The sequence below is a fragment of the Prunus avium genome, chromosome 6 (genome assembly GCF_965620075.1).
Source record: "Prunus avium chromosome 6, drPruAviu1.hap1.1, whole genome shotgun sequence".
Lineage (NCBI taxonomy): Eukaryota > Viridiplantae > Streptophyta > Magnoliopsida > Rosales > Rosaceae > Prunus > Prunus avium.
In genome coordinates, this window is record NC_142289.1 from 26,026,038 (window position 1) to 26,049,707 (window position 23,670).

Genomic DNA, 23,670 nt, shown 5'->3' on the forward strand with positions numbered 1-23,670 from the left:
AATTCAATATACCCTAAACCCAAAACAATTAATTCAATCAATCATTAATTTCTATCAATATTCAATATACCCCCAAACCCATATCAATCTGTATTCCATATACCAAATTATTATATCAAATATCAATCAATATTCAATATATACTCAATCAATCCACATTATTAATCAAGCATAAACTCAATCAATCTACATTATCATATTCATATCCATAAATTTCATTACATAAAAAAAATATAAATATCAACAATATATATTATCACTATAAATTTATTAATATAAATTTTGCTTACTTGTTGTTGAAAATAAGGGCAGTGGACGGCGGCAAGGTGGTGGTGTCGGCACTAAGTCACCGGCGAAGAGTTGTGATGGAGGTTGGGAGGTTAGGGTTTGAGAGGCTGGGAAGAGAAGAAGTGAAATTGGGAAGGAAAAGGATTTGGAGAGTTGCTGTGCAGAGTCGGGTGGGTAAGTGCTGGAGCTTTCTTTTTTCTTTTTTTTTTTCTCAAAAACCTGGCTCAAAATGACGTTGTTTTGAGGCCATGTCAATTAAAAAAAATTGATTGAGCCTTGGACCAAACGACGTCGTTTGGCAAGGCTCATTTTTAAAAAAAGAAGGCAGAGCGCGCGCGCAAGGCGCAGGGCAGTTGCGCAACAGATGGCTTGGGACTTTCGTCGAGCATTTGGTGTGCATACAAGGGGTCATCTAGTAGCTATCCAAGGGGTCGTCCATGGAGTCCCTAGCCAAATTTCCAGCCATCCAAGGGGTCGTCCGACCCCTCTTGTCCCAACGTGCGTCCACCCATGTCCATCATTATATCTTAGATTCTTAAATAAAGGTGTTGGAGTATTCCTAAGAAAATATATAAAAAATAAAAATAAAGATGTTGGAGCATGAGTGGGCTCCTATTATAATTCCACTTCGAAACTTTCCTAAGTGTTGCCCACTTCCTTTTTCATTTACAAACCCAAGATCTCTTCCGACTTGTGAGTTAGATATTCTTTCTTGCTATGGTTCAAGCGACATCACCGTAATCAAATTCTTCCCATGTCAACTTCAAAGTGAGGTATGTTTTTCTTCATCTATTTTGAGAATTTGAGGTTGTTTTCTTCGAAATGTGAACTATGAAAAACAACATAATGGATTGGATATCTTTTATGAATTGGGGTTCATTTTATTGAAAAGTTCGAGTATGAAGACTTGAATATGAAACATATTTAATTTGTTTTATGTATTTGGGTCATTTTCCTAATTGGGTTTTTTGGTTTCTAGTATGAGTTCCTCTGGTTCTCATAATTTTGGTTATTTCGTTTGCTCTCTCCAAGATGGATGCTATTAAAAATTATTTCTTAGTGCTACAATTTTCTGTGAATTACATGATTTTTCTTCCTGTGAATTTGAAGGAGTCAATCTTTTGTTTTGTCTTCATTTTCTATGCCATGAATCTTGCACTCGCCCCTGACTTCTTTCATAGGAAACTTCATTTTCATTTAGTTAACATTGTTGGCAGGGCTTTAAGTTTGTAAGGCCTAGGTTAGATTCAATAGTTCTTTAGTTATTCAATTCAGTTTATTGAGTATTGTATTAGGATTTGTGTGATTGTTAAATAAGTTTTTTTGATGCTAAATATTAACTTTTCGTATTTCACATGTATAGCTGTCTAAAAAGAAACTATAAATTCCATGATTATACTTCTGGCTGTATTCTTCATAGCACCATCAGAAACTTGAGATGAATTTCAATATGCTTTTCTGTTTTTCCTCTTTTTCTTCCTTTTTTTTTTGTTCAATTGCATAGGTTATAGAATATTTATGGTTTTTTCTAATTAGTTGAACCAAAGTATGGTATAGTAATGTATGATTTTGCATAGTACAATGTCAAATATTACAATGCAGTTGGAATTGAGTACACTAAGAATCAATTCTTGTTATGTATGTAACTCCTCTACAAGGTGAACCAAATATCCATTATAGATTTGGTCTCGTGCGCAATATTTATTTTTTGTACCAAACCAGAATGGTCAACTTTTCTCTATGTGATCCAAAAGTAATTTCATGCTTTTGATTAGGTTACAAGGTAAACTGTTCTACTATATGCTATTTGATTATTTCTAAACATACAATTTGGGTCTCATTAGCAAGGGATTTAGGTCAAACCTTTGATTCAAGTAAGACACTTGGTCACTATGAATTGAACCCATTGAAAGGAAAAATATTGTTGTTTATTATGGACCTTTCTTGTGCAGATCATCACCTGAATCATGACAATGTTAAGTGGGATAAATGGGGTAGATTCATTGAGAGACATGCTACCTATCAACTTTGAATTTTGATGATGGGGAACCAAGACATTGATTTTGCTCCAAAAATGGTAAGCATTTGATAAATAATTCCACTCTCATTTTTTTTTTCTTTCTATTGTGTTAGATAAGATCGTTTTTCGTAATTGATCACTTTAATTATTTTGTGCAGATGAACACAAAGTTTACTTTTGGAAGCCCACACATTCGTTAATTAAGCTAGTCTCTCTATCCTCTATCTCTCTTTTTTCTTTTTTGACAATTCATATTCGACTTTTTGTTTTCATCAGGTAAAAATTGATTCTTGATTTTTTTTTTCGAAATTTGGAAAAGGTTGATGTGTGTGGAATCTACTTTTGTGTAGATTATTAAGTATGACTATTTTTTATGTCAAATTTGGGGATGCATAAGCTGTTACATGGTTACTATCAAGGTACACCACCAACATTATCAAGATAGTGATCGCTTTCTGTTTTGTGCAACATATAAGTTCTCATCCTGCACTTGTAGATTATGTGATTCTAGCTAGCCATGGGATTCTGCATTATGTGCAGACAATGTTTGCATCATAGAATGCTCATAGCTTCTAGTCTCTTTGAAATTGACAAGGAGAGCATATATGTGAACCATGTCAATACTTCTTTACTCTTTAATTCATGTTTTTAGTAGCCAATTTTATCTTTTAGATTATGTTTACCAGCTGTTATTAATTGGGGTATGTCATAACTCTTTGATTCCTATTTTTATCTTTTGGCAGATTTGTTGTTTTAAGGGAGGCTTAAGCCACAAAGGAAGTCTTAGGCTCATAAAGTGCTAGGGAAAGTCAAGCTCCTAAGTTAGAAGTTCTACTGAACTAGATAGCTTCGTTCATTTCAATATGTTTTGTTTTCAATGTAATTTTGTACGTGATTTCAATATCATTCGTCTTATAAAATTTTTGTAATCTAATTATTCTATTTCTTTTGGTGTAAAATTTCTGTTTATTTATATATATTATTCATTTAGATACCAATATTTTTTCTTGGCAACTTTAGTTGTCCAAGATACTTTTTTTTTAATAAATATTATACTACTCTTGACGGCAAAAAAGCGTCAAAAAAGATTTCTTAAGTTTCAAGAAGTATATTTGTTGATGGTTAGTAAGTGACATGAAAAGTGTTCATTGACTGTTTTTAATTGGTCTGTGAAGCTTTTTAGCCATCAAGAAGCTCTGTAACTTGACGGATAATAAGCGGCAAGAATGACTACACCCTTTAGTGATACTGGCACTCCTCGCATTTTCCAAGCCGTCAACTAATGGGTATCGTGACGCTTTTTAGCTATTAGCAAATGGTGTTTTTCTTGTAGTGTATAAAGAACTCAATGAACCAAGTCCAAGTTTCCTAGTTCTCAATCTCAACAATAGCAAAAGCAATATGAGTTAGAAGTTAGAAGTTTTCATGGATGAGGACTTTTTATGTGATACCCATGAAGACCCACAAGTGGTCTACAACCCGCAACAAATTCCTTTTTCAAAGCTGCAAAATATACATACAATTCATAAAATCTTGGCCTTGAACCCTCCATTTCTGTTTTCATTATAATAGTACTTCTAAGGTTAGACCTTCTTAGTTCTTTACAGTAATCCCAAAGGTTGTTATACTACTCTTGGATGTCACCCTCCAATTTGTCATTAGCTTCCTTTCTTGCTCTATAAGCTTGCCACCTTGAGATTTTTGTCATATAATCTTTCCTCACCTTTTCCTTCATTATGCTAACAACAATTTTATGATTACTCATAACGTCCTCTGAATATCTCCTCGCCAACCACTTGCTTGTCATGATTTTATTATACTCATCTCTTGAACATATGTGCTCTCCATGAAATATTTTAACATAAAGAGGGGCTTTCCTATTTGATTGGTCATTTGTTGATGCATAAAAAACCAAGGGCATTTGTCGTTCTTACAAACAACGTTCACTTTATATCAATAATTGATTTTCAACTTATAATCCCTACCATTATTGATGAAATTTTCTTGAATGACATCTTCGAAATCATGGGCATTTGCAAATACCATACCCAACTCAAAACTAATGGTTCTCAAATGAGTTTTTTTTCCTGAATTGGGGGAACCTCAACACCTTCTTCCTTATCCTCCTCCTCCCCATTCCTGAAGTTACTCTATCTTTGTAAGATCCTTCACCATCACCATTACTTGATAGCCTTTTCAAGTCTTCTGAGTTTGCAGCATCATTAGACTCTCGATTGTCTTATCTTAGTTCATTTTGGAGGTCTTCCTTACTTGCACCCTCAACGTTAGCTTGAAATACAACATCGTCATCATTTGAAAGCTCATAGTTAGAATATAAAAAATCATCATATTGTTCTTTCGCCTCATCGTGTCCCCCATTAGTGTCATCCATAGTCACATTTGTATCTCCAACCTCTTCTTCTACATCCAAATCCACCCAATTAGTTGTTCCTTCTTGTATTTGAGGTTCACTCTCACATTCTAGAGGATGTAGATGTTCTTTAGGTGCACTCGCACCTTTTTGTACATGTATATGTGTTTCAGATGTTTGTGTTTAAGGTATATAGCCATAGGAAATTCCATGTGAAAAGTAAATGACTGCTACTCTACTTTGGGGTGAAGTATCAAGCATATCGGCAAAAATTTTATCCCTTTGTATATGTACCAACTTTCTTTCCAAACTATTCTCACACTTTGTTCCTGGCATTCCATAATAATACCTCACATATTTTTAATACCCCAATATTTTTGCAACATCATCTAAGTCAAAAGGGGACATATAATTTTGATTGCAATAATCTATCAAACATACACTTGCAAGCACACATTGCTCAAGGGTATGCATGGTACATGGAGTGGCAATAAGCAAGTGATGTTGCTCATTATCATCTGGTAGTCTGGTAGTCACAATAAACTTGTGATAATATGATGAGTTAGGATGCATACGTACAACATTGCATCATTTTCCTCCCTCAGTATAATGGTACTCGGTTAGATCAAACAGGTGATACCAAACATCTTATGTATGGCCATGGTTTTAGGACAAGCTTCAATCATAAATATTTATTGGGCTCTCAAAAAGCGATCCTTTTGTGAATATGGTGGTATAGGTGTCGTTACTCTAGATTAAAGTAAATGACAGCTACTCTATTAGCCTATTAGCCCATTGCTAAAGGGTATGTGTCATACGAGGAATGGCAACTGAAGGAAACATTTTGCATCTCATGACTCTTGGAAATGAATTTAGCCACAACATATAATACGTAAACATTCATAATGGTGGATTAATTATGCTTATTCTAGTTGACTTAAGCCTTTTTCATTTTAACCCAAGTATCTTATGATCTAGTCTTTTTGTGCACATAATAGAAAAAGATAGAGAAGGTTTAGCTTTGACCCTTGTTGACTATTTCTTGGAGAAGCCAAGAATGAACACCTTTGTGAAAAGGCCTTCCTTTCTTCCTCTTCTTAAAAGCTCCTCAACCCAAGACTCCAAAGTAGAAGCCCTCTACCTCACCTCACTAAAATGGACTAGAGATGAAGAGAAATCAACCTAGAAGATTTAGATGCTACTCTTCCTCTAGGTTGGACTGATTTTGGCTAAGAAAGATGAGAGGGAGGATGTCTCTCCTACACATCAAGAACTCAAAGTTGAAATGCCAAAAACCCTAACTAGGTTTGAGTCAAGTTTGGCTTGTATAAGAAAAGCACACCAAGGGAGAGAGAGAAATTCTCTCCCCTAAATTTCGGCCATATGTTGGGAGTGGGCTCATTTTGGATCTTGTCGATTTGTGTTGTCATACAACACTTATCCATTGGCCCAATAGGCTTTTGGATATTTTGCCATTCTTCTTTTAAATCATATTTAAAAGGCTTATTTATTGTAGTGCCCCTTGAAACTTCGGTCAAATCTCAAATTGCCCCCCAAAGCTTAAAGTGACCCATTTACCCTGCTTGACCGTGGTTTGGTGACCCACTTTACCCTATGATGTCAACTCCATCCAAAACTCTGTTCAAATTGATGATGTGGCAGGGGTGTTTAAGTAATTTTGTACACGTGAGTTATTTTTATGCTGATGTGGACTCCACATAAACAATAAACAAATCAAACAAATTCAAAAAAATAAGAACAACACTAAAAATTCAAAAAGCCACAAGAAAAAAGAAAAAGAAAATAAAAATTAAATTATTAGTAAAGAAAAAAAAGCATCGCATTCCCTTTTGCCCACAAGTTCCCACCCCACAGCCCCAACCTTCTCTCCCTATAGCCATAATTTCCTTTTTCCCTTACTAAATCCAATCATTCACAGCCCATACCCCAACACAACCAATCCGCCATACAACAAAAATGGATCAAAATCCATGAATACCCAGAAGATAGTTCGACGAAGGGAGGCAAGGGAAACCAAAGCCCTCCAAGTTTGTAACGAGGTCTCACAAAGCAGGGCTCCAGTTTCCGATGGGTAGGAGATGGGTAGGAGATGGGTACTTCTCCTCCATCGTCGTCGAAGATGAGGTCGCTGCACCACCACTCGTCTTTTAAATCATATTTAAAAAGCTTATTTACTGTAATGCCCCCTAAAACTTCTGTCAAATCTAACATTGCCCCCCAAAACTTAAAGTGACCCATTTACCCCACTTGATCGTGGTTTGGTGACTCACTTTACCCCCTGACGTCAACTCCATCCAAAACTCTGTTAAAAAATGATGATGTGGCAGGGGTGTTTAAGTAATTTTGTACACGTGAGTTATTTTTATGCTGATGTGGACTACACATAAACAATAAACAAATCAAACAAATTCAAAAAAATAAGAACAACAATAAAAATTCAAAAAACCAAAAGAAAAAAGAAAAAGAAATTAAAATTAAATTATTAGTAAGAAAAAAAAAACATTGTATCCCTTTTTGCCCACAAGTTCCCACAACACAGCCCAAACCTTCTCCCTCTATAGCCATAATTTCCCTTTTCCCTCACTAGATCCAATCATTCACAGCTCATGCCCCAACACAACCAATCCGCCATACAACAAAAATGGATCAAAATCCATGAATACCCAAAAGATGGTTCGACGAAGGGAGGCAGGGGAAACCAAAGGCCCCCAAGTTTGTAACGAGGTCTCACAAAGCAGGGCTCCAGTTTCCAATGGGTAGGAGATGGGCACTTCTTCTCCATCGTCGTCGACGATGAGGTCGCTGCGCCACCACTCGTCAAGCGTGCCGTACTCAGAGGGACTTGTGAAAGTAGCTGGTAAAGATGATGGGGATGGGCTTGAAGCTGCTAATATGTGCGAGAGAGAGAGAGAGAGAGAGAGAGAGAGAGAGAGAGAGAGGTTTGGGGAAGGGGGGCTAGGTTTCAAACAACCCAGATTTGAAGTTAGGTGTTGAGATTGAGATGGGGAAAAGTGTAACAACCCGAACCTTAAATAATTTTTAATTATTAATTTATTCAAATAAAAGACGAAAATACCCCAAGAATAATTTGTTAGGTTTAAAGTTGACTTTTTGAATGAGAAGGAATTTGGGAATTTCGATTATACTGTTGCGTAGAGCACGTCGAAACGAGTCCGTAGACACGTAGTGGGCTCAAATTCGAATTGTATTGAGGAGGATACGATCAAAATACGTAGAGGGGCAAAACCGTAATTCAACAAAAAAAATCAGATTTTTATTTTTCTTCTTCTTCTTTTCTCTCCCCTCCCACCCCCCCCTTCGACAGCTCCCTCTAGCCATCACCCCCAACCTCCATTACCACCACATCCGGCCACCCCAACCCACGAGACCAGTGCCAAAAGGACCGGCCTAGCTCCGCCTTCACACCCCAGCCTCCTCCCGCTGCCAGCCGCCGTCTCAGCCACCAGAAAACCATGAAACATAGCCTGTTTTTCACTCAATTTTCCCCCACTTTGTTCTCCATCCTCCGGCCACCAATCTCGACATGTGAGTATGGTTTCTCACCTATTTTTCGTGCTCTAGCTGATGGTTGGGTAGGATTTAATCAATTTCTAGTCTAGGTGATTTAATCAATTTCTAGTCTAGGTAATTCGATTTTCGAATCAAAGTTTGGCCGAATTTCGGGTTGAAATTCTGGCAACTTCCCGCCATTTTTCGGGGTAGGTCTAAGAACAAAAGTGGCTCCAATTGATGTGCTGAATCAAGGATAGGAAGCTTGGCCGACGATTTGGAGTTTTTCTGGCCACCAAAAATTTATCAAGTGACCCACGCGCTACCAGCGCGTGCGGCGGTGTGTGGGCAGTGTGGTGGAGCTACATTTTGTCCTAAAATGATCTCTTGGTTCTCACGAGCACATAGGTGTGCTCGGATTCCAATTCGGATATCGTTTGAACCTCGAACGGATTTCGCCTATTGTGCGATTTCCGAGTTCGATATGTTCAGACCGTTGGATCGAACTCAAACTCACGTTTGTTGTACCTCGTATTTCAAGTATCGTATAGGGTTCGATGGATTGTGAATCAAAGTCCCGGATACTCCGAAATCGCGAACCCTATGGTTAAATAAATCGTAACCGTCTGATCATGCGATCGTGATTAATCCGACTGTCCGATTCAGACCAAACTTGCAAGACACGGTTATTAAATTTGTAGGACCTATAGGAACCGTCAGATTGATAATTGGAGGTCGTGGACCCCACGGGGTCCTAGATTGACCAATATGGAAATTATCGCTTATCGAGTCTCTGGTCTTTTCAAACTGTTCTAATTATCTGAAATGTTTAAGTGGGCATTGGAATGGTCTTAAACTAGGTGCACGTATTTTTAGAAGTCGGGGGTTAGGGTTTTGGATTAAATGATTATGTTGAGCTATTTTATTAATTAAATATTTGTAATGGTTTAAATAGGTACTCGGGCTCCATCGGACCCGCAGGAGGGACCCTCGAAGGGTCAAGCTAGCTCGGACACTCAGTGAGTGGACTTTTTGTTTTATAAATGGTTTTATACAATTTAAGTTTTATTATTTGATCTGGAATGAGTTATTATGAAGTTTACTTTCCAAAGCATGATAGTTTGATTTCGAATATTTATATTATATTCTGTTTATGTTTAAATTGATCATGGCTTGGAAAGTAGGAAGGATTATGGCAACATAATTTAAGAAATGATGATTAAGAAATGGTTTTATAAATTTTAAATCTTTTCCAGAAAATTTAATTGTTTCACCATAAGTACCCAGGTTGCCTACGATATAATGTTGCCTTCGAATAAAAAGTTGCCTCTGATAATATGTTGCCTTCGGAATAAACTGTTGCCTTCGGTTATGTCAGCGCGTTAGACATTTGCCCCACGAGTCCTAGGTGTACCCGGACCGTGTGGAGCAAGGAATGCGGATCAGGCTGACTAAATGTCCCCTAAATCCTGCGAGGATTGCGGCTTGGGTTGACTTTGTGTTATCGAGACCTGCGAGGACGTGTCACAAATGTGACACGAGGAATTGACGGATAAATGTGGGAATTGACGGAAAATTAAAGAATTGACGGAAATGTAACGGGTACACCTAGGTGGAAGAGAATCTTTATTTCTTTTTAATAATTAAATTGGATTGATGATTCCTGTAAGCGTGTGATTGATATATAAATATAAATATGCATGTGTGTTTTCTATACGAGTATAGTATGCAACTTAATTGAGTTTTTTAACTGTTTTTACAGAGGGGTTAGTATGTTCATATGCTATTTCCAAAAACTTTATTTTTGGGTCCACTCACATTTTTCAATGTTTTGCGCCTCCAGGCATGGGGATGGAGGTTGGGCGGCTGGGATCTAATTTTACTTTATGTTTTTTATTTTAATTATTTTAATTAGTTTTAATAATTAGAACATCTAATTATATTTTTATCTATGTGGAGGTGGGCTCATATGTAATATACTGTAGTAAATTATTATAACTAAAAAATTATGGTGTGTTTAATTTTCTTTCACTAATTATTACATATTTTCTAAAGACACAATGTTTGTCAGGTCGCTACATAATCAACTCAAATCACTCAAACCCACCATGCCATGAATTTTATTCCAATGTTTTGTGATAAAATAATAGACAATGGACTAAATAAACATCCTCTAAAGTTTCAATAAAAATTTCCAAGTTTTTCTCACAATTTCTGTGATTTTTATTCAATTTTTATCGATATCGATATTTCCTCGATATTCCATCGATATATCCATGTTTTTGGACCATCGATATTTCTGAAACTCTCGATATTTTAGACCTTGCTATTACCTAAATCAACATATTGCTCTTATGATTTACCGTAAAAGGTAATGAAATATCCTTAAACCTACATCATATGTTTGGCTTTAGGGCATATTTCTAACATTTTACATTCAAAGTTGATAAAATAAAATGTTGGATTTTAGATATTATCAAAATTTTGAAATTTTTATTGATTGAAATGTTAAAAAAAAAAAAAACACACATAGCATAAGGGTAATTCTATATGAACCCCATTATTTGCTCTTTACACCCCTTAATTTTTATACAACCCACTAAATTTTAAAAAAATTTCGAATTAATCACTATACCCCATTTTTTTTTCCCTAAAATGCCCTCATGAACCCCATTCCCTAACTCTCTTTGTAAATCTCATCCCATATCAGACCACCCCCATCGAAAATTCCCTTTCTTTTCAGATACACCCCATCTAATATCAAACCCCACCCCATCCCATATCAAGCCCCACCCCATCGAAACTTCCTCCTTCTTGCAGACACACCCCATCGAAAATTCCCTTCTCTTTGAAACATACCCCATCGCACCCAATCTCTGCAAACCACCACTCCATCGCATCTCTGCAAATCACTCTGTCAAGTTTCCACAAATCCTTCGAAGATTCAAGGTATGATTTCAATTTTGATTTCTATATTTACGTTTCTAAGTGTTGATGAAGCCTAGGTTTGATTTTGATTTCACAAAGTCTGATTTTCAACTCTGGTTGTATGGTTCGTTCGAACCTGGTTTTACGAAATGGGATTTTAGTTTCGGTGGATTTCCACCGAATTGGTTACATTGCTTCAGAGGTAGTCCACCGAATTTGAACCATTGAAATTAATCTTACTTTCGGTGGGTTGCCACCGAACTCGTTACCTTTTTTCGGTGGTAGTCCACCGAATTTATTTCTATTTTTCAGGTGATACCACCGAATGTAATTCAATTTTTCAGTAGTACTCCACCGAATATATTTTCTTTTTTCAATGATAGTCCACTGAATTTGTTTCCGTTTTTCAGTGATCATATACCGAATCCGTTACTAAGTGTGTACTTAATACTGTTTTTTTAGATATGAAGAGGACTCGCAGAGGTACTACTGAGGCTTCATCATCTCGACCTGATAGACAGCGCCCTACAGCCTCAACGTCGTCATGGTTAACTAACTTGCTGGCATGCATTAGAACTCATGGAACTTTTGTTGTTTTGATTAATTTTTCTCAATTCTGTATTAGAACTCATAGAATTTTTGTTGTTTTGATTAGTTATGAAGTTTGTCCCACTACAAAAAAAACTATAAGTACATAACTAGAATTCTTAGATTTATAATCTCAATTCTGTAGTGGGTGCATTTTCGTCAGTCATTAGGATGACCATATCTGTAGTAGCTACATTCTCCATTCCCAGAAGTTGTTGAAACGCATCCACACGTGCTTGGTACCTCGAGTACAAATGTGTTACATTGCATATGTCACTTTGTTCATGCCACATTCTAGAAACTGGTGGAATAAGATGATCTGAAGACAAATGAACCTACAAACAAGAATTCATTCAAATACTTATGTGGTAATAACAATGTTAACTACGAATAGACAATTATCATCCAACAAACTCCTCAATGCAGTCAAAGCCCATGTGTAATTGTCTTCCTTCTCGGCATTCATATAAACATACACAACAGAGAATGTCATATTAGTAGATGTCACCCCCACAATTTGCAATAGTGGGAAACGATACCTATTAGTCTTATAGGTACAATCCATGATAAGTACATGTGGAAATGCACACAAAATCTCAATATTAATGGGGTGTGTCCAAAATAAGTCAGTTACAATATCACTAGATGTTCCATCACCAATATTGACACCTTTTAACAAGAATGGGCATCCACATTTCTTGGTACTAGTATCCCTAGCACATTTTTTCATATCACTATTTGCATCCGACCTTATATTAGTTGTCTCACTAAACTTGCAAGACTTATAGTTACCACCCCTCTCACAAGCAAGTATTACTCGAGGTCTTCTCTTGCCCTCACCTCCATAATCAGACCTTTTAATTACAATGAAAATATTATTCATTTTTCCTTGTGCACGAGCCCATCTAAGTAATGCATCTCTACCATTGAATATTTACACATAAAACTCATATTATTTAAAGAAAAAATTTGAAACATTAATGCCACATTAATGATACTAAAAATGATTTCAGATTAAAAAAAACTCAAAATAATTACCAAATAAGTTATGAATTGATCACTTTAGTCCATTACACATTCTGTTCCCACATTGTTGCCTTCAGTAGGGGCGTCACCTTGTTTTTGTTCTTTCAATGGGAGTAAGATCAAAATAGCTTGCATTAAATTTGTGGTCAATAATAAGTTACTGAAAAAATAAATAAATTTCGGTTTGTTGCTACTGAAACGTAGGTAAAATTTCAGTAATAAACCACTGAACAACGTTCCATATTACAGTGGATCTCCACCGAATATTAAGTTGATGATCGGTCAAACACGATCGAATTAGGTGCAAAATTTCGGTGGCATCCCACCGAATTTACCTATCGCATTCAGTACTGATGTGCTGAACGCAACCAGCGAACAACCCTAAACCCTAAACTTGCAAAACACTAAAAAACAAACTCATACCTCATTCGAAGCCTCTCTAACTTCAATCTCACCCTTCATGAATAAATACAAGATATTTTTTCAGGAATATAAACGTATAAATCTCGTTAGAGTTGTAGGAACACGATGGTTTGAGAAAAAAGTCAAACTAGGGTTGCATGAACATATGTGGGGTGTAGTGAGTAATTTTATTTTTAATTTTTAATTTTTTTGTCCTTAACAGTAATTATGTACAAGGGTAAAATAGGTTATTCATGTTTAAAATTATTATGGGGTGTAAAGAGCAAAAAATGGGGTGCCAATAGAATTTCCCATAACATAAACATACATAACGCAAAATAAGTTAACAAAAAAAAGAGCATGTAAATCCACTTACATCATAAAGAAATATAGAGCCTCTTATTGTGGGAGAGATGCCTTTAAAGCCCCAAAGATTCCATCACAACTCTAAATGAGGGTTTATCAACCTCTTTTGAAGCCTTACTCATTTGGGATGGCCTAAGAAGACTTTAAGTTGAGGGTAGAGTGCTTGATAAAAATAAAGACCTCTTGCGTGCACAGGACTGCTTATGAAGAGACTAGTACTAAATAATCAAGCGCACTTTAAGTGATTTTAAAATTTTAATCATATTGGCCAACAGAATCTAGCCTAATGGAAAAAAAGTCATTGACTTACAGACTAGTAGTCTCTTGTTCGAACTCCCACAACACCTTGATAATGTGTGTTAAAAATCGACCACCCCTTCAAAAGAAAAACAGAATTTAATCATAATGTATGCTTTTTCACCTGATGCAAGGTGAATGCTAACGTGCGCACGGGCAAAAGCACCACCAAAACCGGTAAACGTGGGCTCAACTAATCAATAGATTCGGCGGGGGTGGGGGTTGCATTCGTCCCGTGATTGACTCTGTCACTCTGTGGCCTCATGCGTGACAAGGACACGACCCTTCCTTCACCACCTAATACGACGCCGTATGCCCGAAAAAGTTCTAACAACCTCCCGGTGCACATTAGCCGAGACCGGTCCTCACTCCCTGCCGGCATTTTTTATCACATTTGGCTAACGAAACTGGAGAGCTTTTGAATGAAGCAAAATAAAAAGTGTTGCTCCAAAAGCTGAATTTTATTAAAAAAATACTCCAAAAAGAGAGGTTTTGACTAATTTGACCCATTGATAGATCAAAGGTATCTACCACTTTTCTCCCATTATTCACACAGCTTACTCTTTCTTTACTGGTCTCTCTCTACTTGTGTGTGTTGAAGTTTCCGCCTTGCAGGTGAATTGGGCTTCTTAAGCTCGTGATACTTGGATCTGCATGGTTTAATTGCACAATTCTTTGTATGTTTTTGTTCTTGTATCAGTACTACATTTCAAGCTTTGTTCCTATTTTTGGGATTTTTTGTTTTTGTTTCGAGGGTTTTGTTCAAATTTGTTAGAAAATTTGGAATTTGGGTCCTTAGAAATTGAGTGACTGAACTTGGGTTTTAGTGGGGTGCTTAGTAGGTCTTCAAAATGGCTTTGGTTGATCCCAATTTGGGTTGGTAAGGTTTTATGCAGTTGGGGCGTTGAACTATCAATTGGTTTGCAGTAAAGATGTTAGTTTGATGAAAATGATTGGCTATCTGTGATATCGTGAGCGTTTTTGAGCTTCCTGCGTTTTAATTGAATTCTCTGAAGTTCTTCTACTGTTCCTATATAATTCATGGAGGAAGTAATAGTTAAGCAATTTGGTTCAGAAATTGTGAATTTTGTTAACAAGTACATTTAGTCTTGGACTCTTGGCTGTGGAAGTTACAGGATCTGTATATGTGATGTATCTGTGTTAAGTTCCATTATCATTTTCTACAGTGTAATATTGATTGCATATGGGTCTAAGGATATTTCACTTCGCTTCCATTTTCAGAACCTTTTATGTTTATGGACCGATGATAAAAATAGTTCTTGTTGTCCACTTTGATTCGTGTCATATGTATGGTTACCTGGCTCCGCATTGGTTTGAAGTTTCTATATTTTTTTAATAATTTTTTTTTATAGATATTTGATCTTTTGAAGTGTCCACAACATGAGGAGGTTGCCAGGAGTTTTTGGTTGGTGTTCCTGGTATATTCATGTTTACTGAAGTGACTGTTCTATGGTAGCAGTAGTTCCTTGGTTGGAGGTTGCTACTGATAGGTGAGAGGCCGGGGGATGGAGCATTTGTTGTTTCTTGACTTTGTGTAATTTTAGATTTGAATCCTCCAGGTCATTTTTTTTTTTTTCCTTCCTGTTTTTACTTGTTGGCTGTTAAGTAATATTTTAGTCAATAATAACTTATTATATGTGTACTTTCAACTTAGTTCGTAAAAACTTTCCCTTAGCAGGTGTATATTTGGTTGAGCTAAAGTGACTGCGCCATGGGTGTCTCTGGAAAATGGATTAAGGCATTGGTTGGCTTAAAGAAATCAGAAAAATCACAGTCTTCAGAGAGAGTAGAAAATGTGGGTACCATATCATTCCAATACTAGTCTTAGACATCTTACGCTTCTTATTTATAGTTGTTTATCTGGTTTCTTGCAAGGTTGGATAAAGAATCAATCACTTTTTTCTTAATCTTATTTGAAATCTTCTGGAATATTCTCACATTATCCAAACATATAGATGTGCTCCATGGTTATTTGATTTGTGTTTGAGAATTTAATTTAGTGTATGAATCTTAGTTACTCATATGAAAATAGTACAGAATTTTTTCTTATGTTATCTAGAGCCACTCTCACATGCTTGGAGATAGCTGGGTTTGTTGTGTAGATCTTGTGTAAGTAAAAAGCTTGAGAGTATGGCAATATAGGATGTGTGTTATCCACCCTAAGTAAAGTCCAGTTTTGTAAAACCATCCTTTTTTCCCCATATCTTGGGGGGTCTGGTTCAGCAGGAGAAGGGTGGGAAGTTATTGAGGCTTTTTATTTGGATCTATCAAGTTCAAGGCTTTCTGTTACTAGTTACAGGCTCTTTGGGGTTATGTAGTTTGAGTCTGTCCATGACAAAAGAAAAATGTAGGGAACAGGGGAGGTAGAGGTTATTATTTTGGTTTCATCACAGTTTCTCTTTTTGTTACTAGTTATAGGCTCTGTTGGAGTTGTGTAGTTAGAGTTTGTGCACAAATAAAACTAGTGGTGAAACTTGCTGCTAATTGCTCTCGCAAATGTAGAATTTTTGATTCTGGTGTTTAGAGATTATAGCTTTAACTCGTTTATTATGTGGGAATTGTGAACATATCTTTATAATGAGCACAAAATTTTTAGGGATGGTGAAAAGATTTTTCCCATTGTGGAAAAAGTACATTTCTTGGTCAGACTATATAATTTACACTAGTGATGCAGTGAAGCTGTTAAATTCTTTTGTGTGTGGGAATAAAAAGCAGTAGTTCCGTAACAACCTAATAGCTTGAGCTTTTAGTACATTGGTAAACCAATAAATTATGGTATCATAGCAGCAGATCTTGAGTTCAGATTTCTCCAACTACAACCTCTCAGTTTATGTTGAATTCCACATTTTAGGCTCTCTAGTGGTGGGGAGAAGCATACACTGAAGGAGTGTTGGAATATAACAGTAGTCCACATATTAATGCCTTAAGCTCATTAGAACAGTGCTACGCGAAAAGGAACTTATCATGTCACATAGTTTCTACTTTTGAATGTTTGATGGGTAGTTTAGATGAGGATAAGAAAGACCTTTCTAGGCCCAGGTTGGTTGTTTAGTTTTTGCTGGTTGGGCTTCTGCTCCATTGTAACCAAAAAAAAAAAAAAGTACTTATCAATGTACAATATGTTTCTTAAAAAAACAAATGTCATGTAACCTCCAGCTTCAATTGGCCTATCCTATGAACAACTTGAGAAACTCTAAGGAAAGTTGAATATGGTAATATTCCATGTAGTTAAAAGGATCAGCCTGTCTGACTTATTTCCTTTTTTTTCAATCCTCGCAGAGAACAGCTGGTAACAAGTTTCGGCACAGAAGAAAGAATTCTATTGAGATTGACTCTAGAATTCAATGTGAGTTTGATGCAGATGCTCCTCCACCAGTTGGAGTTTCCAGTACTCAATTAAACATAGATACTGTGGGTTCACCTTCTGGTTCACTTCAAGTACATGATGTACAAAGTGAGCGGATTGTGAGAGAACAATGGGCTGCCACACGCATCCAAACAGCCTTTCGTGGGTTTCTGGTATTAAATTTTCTCATCATATTTTCACTTGGTCAGTAAAGCGTAATGTTGTATTGGTTACTTGATCAAGTTTTGGCTTTTTCAAATGGATTTATATTCAGATTCCTCTTTCTAGATGTCTCTATGCTGCAACTTTGACATTCAAGCTTTTAAGTTATTGTGATACTGGATTTAAGGTTCTTCTAATTATTATGTAGCAGTAAATATTAATTTAACATAGATAATGAAGGTTTTGAGGATTTTGTCTGCACGCATGCACACGTTTATGGACAAGAGACAAAAATGTAATTAGAACTTGGAATTGCATAACATGTTTTTGGTCGAGTGATAAAATTCGAAATTTCCACATCTGTTATATAGTTTCTGCAATCACATGCTACATTAGGGGTCCCATATGACAGATAGAAGAGGGAAGCGAGAAGTGAGAAATATATTTTGAGATTAAGGGAGCATCTGCTATTGTGAATCCCGTAGCTAATTAAAAGAAAAAACATAAATTAAAAAAAAATGATTGTCTGGAATATTTATCCTCTATCAGATGAAAGTGGCAAATAAATTTTTATGTAAGATATACGCTCATGATAATCAAGCAACCTCTTTCCTTTATGCTCTCTTTTTTCACTTATTATTGAATTATACAGAACCTCTTTCGTATATGCTGTCGAAAGAAAGGGGGAAAAGTTCCCAAACTCCTTTGGGATACCTCTCTTTTGTGTGTCTGTTTCATCTTTCAAATTTTAACTATGTTTAATACTTTTCATAATCTTATTGCCTTAAAAAATCATTTACCTTTTAGCAAGAAAGGCTTATAAACTGAGAAACAATCAATGCCACCTCTCACAGTCTCACTATGATTGAAGTGAATTAAAATCAGTAATGCATGCAGGGAAAATTTATTATTAAGTAGGATCTCTTGGATTGCTTGAAGAATAATCACAGGAGGCAGTGAATGGTAAAATAACTGTTGTAAATATCATAGCAGGTAGGGAAGGAATGAATAGGACAATAATTTGTAAGGAGTAATTTGAATAAGTACTTTTTATTAATATCATTACACTCTCCGTAATAGGTAGAGGCAAATGATGATGAACAACTTGTTTGAGTAACAGGAAATGTAAAGGAGATGTATTTTATTAGGGATAGAATTAGATTTCTTGCTTCTCTTCGGGTGTTGTTGTCTAAACCCTTTAGGGCTTTCCATATAGTGTTACTCATGTTGGTTGGGCATGAGTTTTGCATGGAATGCTGGTTGCTAGTTGTGTTTATACTTTGTATTGGCTTGTCCTAGGTGGAATTGCTTGTCCATCTCCTGTTGTATTTCGTTTCTTTAGCATAATATTAATAACATTACCTAGATAGTTTCTAATTATCTTTCTGTTCTGCAGTTTGCCTGGAATATAGTACATCTTCATGAAGTTTGTGTTTTGCTGACAGTAGCCGCATTTTATGCCTGCCATATAGTTTGAGTTATTGATTCCTTTTTGAATTTTTAAACTGTGATCAGATTAAAATATTTTGGTGATTTTTGTCAGGCTAGAAGAGCTCTTCGAGCTTTAAAAGGATTGGTAAGACTTCAAGCCCTAGTCAGAGGCCATGCTGTGAGAAAACAAGCTGCAATAACTCTTCGCTGTATGCAAGCTTTAGTTAGAGTTCAGGCTCGAGTGCGAGCAAGGCGCGTTCGCATTGCATTGGAAAGTCAAACGGCTCAACAAAGACTTCAGCAACAACTTGCAAATGAGGCTCATGTTCGAGAAATAGAAGCAAGTATTAGTACCTTTGTCTGCTTTAATTACATACACAATATACCATGTTCAGATGGTATCTTTACATATATGCTTTCTCTAAATTTCTGATTTTTAATTTGATAGGAAAATATGAAACCCCCATGTAGGAGCCAAATTCCTTCATAGCACCCAGATTTTTCGAATTTTCCTTTCCACCCCCTGAAACACTGAGAACATTGCAAAAGAGCTAGGTGTCGGAAAATAAATGCAAAAGAAGCTGGGTAGTGATTAGAGAATCTCAAGGCATTTAGGGGGCCATTAAAAAATGCCTCTTAATTTAATCATCCCATTTAGAATAGCATCTCTCTCTCTCTCTCTCTCTCTCTCTCTCCCTCTATGTTTTTTGTTGTTTCCTTGACTAGCACTATCCTTATCCTGATTTTCAACCCTACCCAACCACCTACCTCCTTTTTCCCACCCTACCACAATTTTGAAAATTGTAAACCTAACCTAATTTTCTTCTTTTAGATTCCTTTTGAACTTTGAATGGCATCACCCATCTGGGAATTCCCCACCTGCCTTCCATAGTGTCACCCCATCTTGGCCTGACACCTGCCTTCCATGGTAGGACCCCATCCCGGGGTGCTGACGAGGGCAGTGTTGTCCTAGGACCTAGGGTTTCTTTGAAGTATATAACCTCTAACTAACCTACTTTCAGGTTTTGGGACCAACTCGGGTTGCATGAATGTTGAGAAAGGATTAGGGATGAGATATAGGAGGGTGGGATATGTAGGATGGTATTTAGTAATTAGAAATTATCAAAAGGTGAAAATAGAAGAGTGACAACAATTAAGAACATTTGAATTACAAGAGAAAATCTAGATGACAGCATTAGAAGGAGAGAAGAGAAAATCGAGATGACAGCATTATAATTACTCCACAGTATATAATCTCATCTCGAGTAAAGAATGGTACAACTAAAACATGGAGAATTAGAATGTACACAAATCAAGATCCAGCTGGGTAATTCCACCGAGCTGTTTCTCATTGTTAAGCAAAGTGCATAAGGTTTATGGAAATCGGAAGAAGGCAATAATCTTTTGAGGCTGCTTTGTATGTTGAACTTGGGGAATTATGAGGTAGGGTTAGGTTTTTGTTTTCTATGTGGGGCATCTGTTTCAACTGACTTCAGGGTCTCTGTCCGATATACTTCTAGATAGGAAGGCAGTTGGTTAAATTTTTTGACATTTTGGATTTTGTAGTACTATAGTTCCTTTTGTTGTATGTGGTGTACTCCTTGCAGTGATGAATTTATACTTTCTGTTCAATAAAAGTATATCTCTTCTCAAACAAAAAAGAAGAAAGAAAAAAGATGGAGATAATTTTGCATATTAATGATGTACAGATAATTCTGCAATATCGCTGCCCTAGCTTATCAAATGCCGTTATGCTTGATATAAGCTCTTGTAGATGTACATCCATGCTCACCTCTTCCATTCTTGTTTCTGGTTAGCATCCTAGATCTGTGTAGGTTTGTTGACGGCTACTTATTCTGACTGTTGCAGGAAGGATGGTGTGACAGTGTAGGATCTGTTCAAGAAATTCAAGCCAAGCTCTTGAAGAGGCAGGAGGCTGCAGCTAAGCGTGAGAGAGCCATGGCATATGCTCTTGCTCATCAGGTAACACATGTTAACTGCTCGGTTGAGTTTTATGAAGCAGCATTTTTTTTTATTTTGTTGCTGAATTTGATTGTGAATTGCAATAAAAGGAAGATTGAAAGGAAAGAGGAGATACTGACCAAAATTTAGAAAGGAAATGAAATACAAATGCAAACACAGATGGAAGGAGAAGGAACTTCAATGTAGAAACATAACAGTATGGGGTGGGAAAATAGTGGCTTCAGTTTAGGATTCCGAGTTTTAATATGATATCTCGTTATTATAAAAATGATAATTTGTTATTATGATAAATAAAATAGTAATCACTGTGCTTGGAACCAAAGAAAGGAATCCAGTTCAATTGAAATGAATTAATCATTTGCAAGGTCTTTTGTTTCAAACAGAAGGTTCAATTAATAGAATTCGTTTGATGTGGAGCCAGTTACTTTTAGAATTCAATGTCATTAGACAATCTTGTCACGTACTGTGGTCTCTGCATTACACACCCAACTGAATTTTATAAAACTAACTCAGAGGCATTTATGTGAGGATTTTTAAAGCCTTATTTTTATTCTCTTAAATTGAAGTGTACATTAGCCATCAAACGCACTCTTAATAGGCATTGCAGCCCTGGATGCTTAGATTTCTTTTCAGATAAGTTTTCAGGTAGAAGTAATAGTGTTCCTTATCAACTCTTTGTAATTAGCTTTCCTACTTTAATAATATTATGTTTATTTTTAAAAAAAAATTATGAACAAGACTTCTCAGACACTTTATCAATGATACTTACAAAAATATGTGTCAGAAGTTTTTCAAAAAGCATATACTAAACTTACTGGGTACTCCAACATGTAAAGAGCACTTTGTCATTAAAATATGACCTATTTTAGTAAAATTGTGTACAGAAACATAAAAATTGAGGTCATACCTCTACTTTCCTATTGACCTTTGTTTAGGGTGAAGGAGCAAAATTTACACTTTTAAAAAACATTTTGATGTGATTGATGCATTTTGTCTTGTTATTTATGGAAATTTAGCACTTGTGCACACACGGATTGTCCCAGATCGGCTGTATTAATCTTTTATTTGTTGTCCTATAATGAGTTGTTAGAAGCGTTCACCTCCATGGACGTACACATAACAGATTCGTTTTCTGTAGTGGCAAGCTGGATCAAGACAGCAGCCAGTTCCCTCTGGGTTTGAACCAGATAAAAGCAGCTGGGGTTGGAACTGGTTGGAAAGATGGATGGCTGTCCGTCCCTGGGAGAACCGCTTTCTAGATATTAATCTTAGGGATGGAGTAATGGTGCATGAGAATGAATCCGCTGAGGGTAAGAATGGCGGTATATCCCAGTTAAAATCTGCTGGCAAGAGGCCCATTTCTTCAAATATTCAATCAAATCTTTCAAGTCAAAAGGTTGGTCCCTTTAATTCTGATGGCTGTAATTCTTCACCTAGTAAGTCAGCAGGCATGTTGGAAGCATCCACTACCCAAATGGGCAATCCAAAGTCCAAGCCATATTTGGAAGATCCAGTTGAAGAAGGAAATTCAAAACCTGATATTACTTCAAGATCCCATAGTAATCCAAAAGAAAGATCCACAGAATCAGATAAACAAGCAAAGAAGCGGCTGTCTCTGCCTAACAGCAGTGAGTCTCTCTCTCTCTCTCTCTCTCTCTCTATATATATATATATATATGCGTGTGTGTGTGTGTGTGTGGGCATTCTCCCACCTAAATTTCTGTACTTGGAAAGATGCCTTGAGCTCCTCTATGCGAAATAGCAACACATTCAGGCATTTCTTTATTACAACTTTCTGAAGTTACTGTCGGGTTTTGACCTCATTCTCTGAAAATGAGCATGCCTTCAGATAGGTGTATATGCTTGTAGAATAAGCAGGTAGCATCCTAGAGCTGTCATATCCCCCAAGTAACTTGTCTTAAATGCTGCATTGTAATTCAAACAATGCGCTATGCTGTCTATTTCCGATCGGAAACCAGCAGTAATTATGCTGCTCAATATTTATTTGTTTATTTATTTGGTTTGATCAGGGGGAGGTCTTGGTTCCCAAACTTCCAGACATCCTATTAGATCTAATGTCAAAGGGACGCCCGGTTCTCAGAAGCCCATCAAGACTAGATCAAAACCCAGTGGAAGAGGGGACTCAAATCCCACAAAATCAGTCTCACAAGCTGTTGATGCTTAAACTTATATGTTCCACAGAAAATAACTTTCATGGCATTTCCCGTCGAGGTGCGTCTTGTTTTAAATCTGTACATATGGAGCTACATTGTGAGGCTGCAACTACTTCGCTTTTGTTACGGTCAAATCATTTCAAAGTGGTTTCACTGCAGCGGTGTCAAAGATGGCTCATTTTGTGATTGTTGGAAGGAGTAAGACTAGTGGGATCAGTGTGTGAATTGGTTGTAATCAGCTGTGTTTAGTGTTGTTAATTATGTTAGCATATCGGTGTTTACTATTTAAATGTACAATTTTCATGGTAGTTGGCGTCGACAATTTTCATTAGATCTGTGTAATATGGTTTTGCCAATAATGGATCTGGGAATTGGGGTGAATATAATGTAAGTGGAAACCTGTAGTCATCGTCACTGCAAATATTTAGTAGAACAATCTGGGAAATGGCTGCCTGAAACTTCCGTGCATATCTTGTATATCATTTTGTCCTTTGGTTAATCTTTTACAATTATTGTTTTCTTATATGCCATTCTGTGTCAGGTTCTAGATTGGATCTGAATCCATATATCCAAACAGTCTGGGGGAACTTATTAGAATGAACTAATCTAATAAGAGATAACGAAATTACCTCTCTAGCTCTCTCTCTCTATGTATTCGACCATTTTCCACTCTAAAATCAACTATTGCATTTTGATTCCATTTTTTGTTTAGTTTCTGTTGCGCTCTGGTATTTTT

General features: G+C 36.5%; 1 protein-coding gene across 9 annotated transcripts; it reads left to right on the top strand.

Annotated features, from left to right (window-relative positions):
- The first annotated feature begins 14,050 nt into the window (after positions 1–14,050).
- Positions 14,051–23,457, top strand: IQD5 (IQ-domain 5). 9 transcript variants are annotated; one of them, XM_088254953.1, is made up of 9 exons: positions 14,052–14,340; positions 14,433–14,494; positions 15,191–15,328; positions 15,517–15,633; positions 17,118–17,357; positions 18,890–19,121; positions 20,651–20,760; positions 21,899–22,388; positions 22,791–23,457. In XM_088254953.1, the coding sequence occupies exons 4-9, from the start codon at positions 15,550–15,552 to the stop codon at positions 22,943–22,945; spliced, it is 1,311 nt and encodes a 436-aa protein (XP_088111079.1). In that variant the 5' UTR covers positions 14,052–14,340; positions 14,433–14,494; positions 15,191–15,328; positions 15,517–15,549; the 3' UTR covers positions 22,946–23,457. The 9 variants fall into 9 exon arrangements, with proteins under 9 accessions (XP_088111083.1, XP_088111080.1, XP_088111084.1 ...); XM_088254957.1 differs by lacking the exon at positions 15,191–15,328 and having other exon boundaries at positions 14,051–14,340; XM_088254954.1 differs by lacking the exon at positions 14,433–14,494 and having other exon boundaries at positions 14,051–14,340; positions 15,191–15,397.
- The last annotated feature ends 213 nt before the right edge of the window (positions 23,458–23,670 follow it).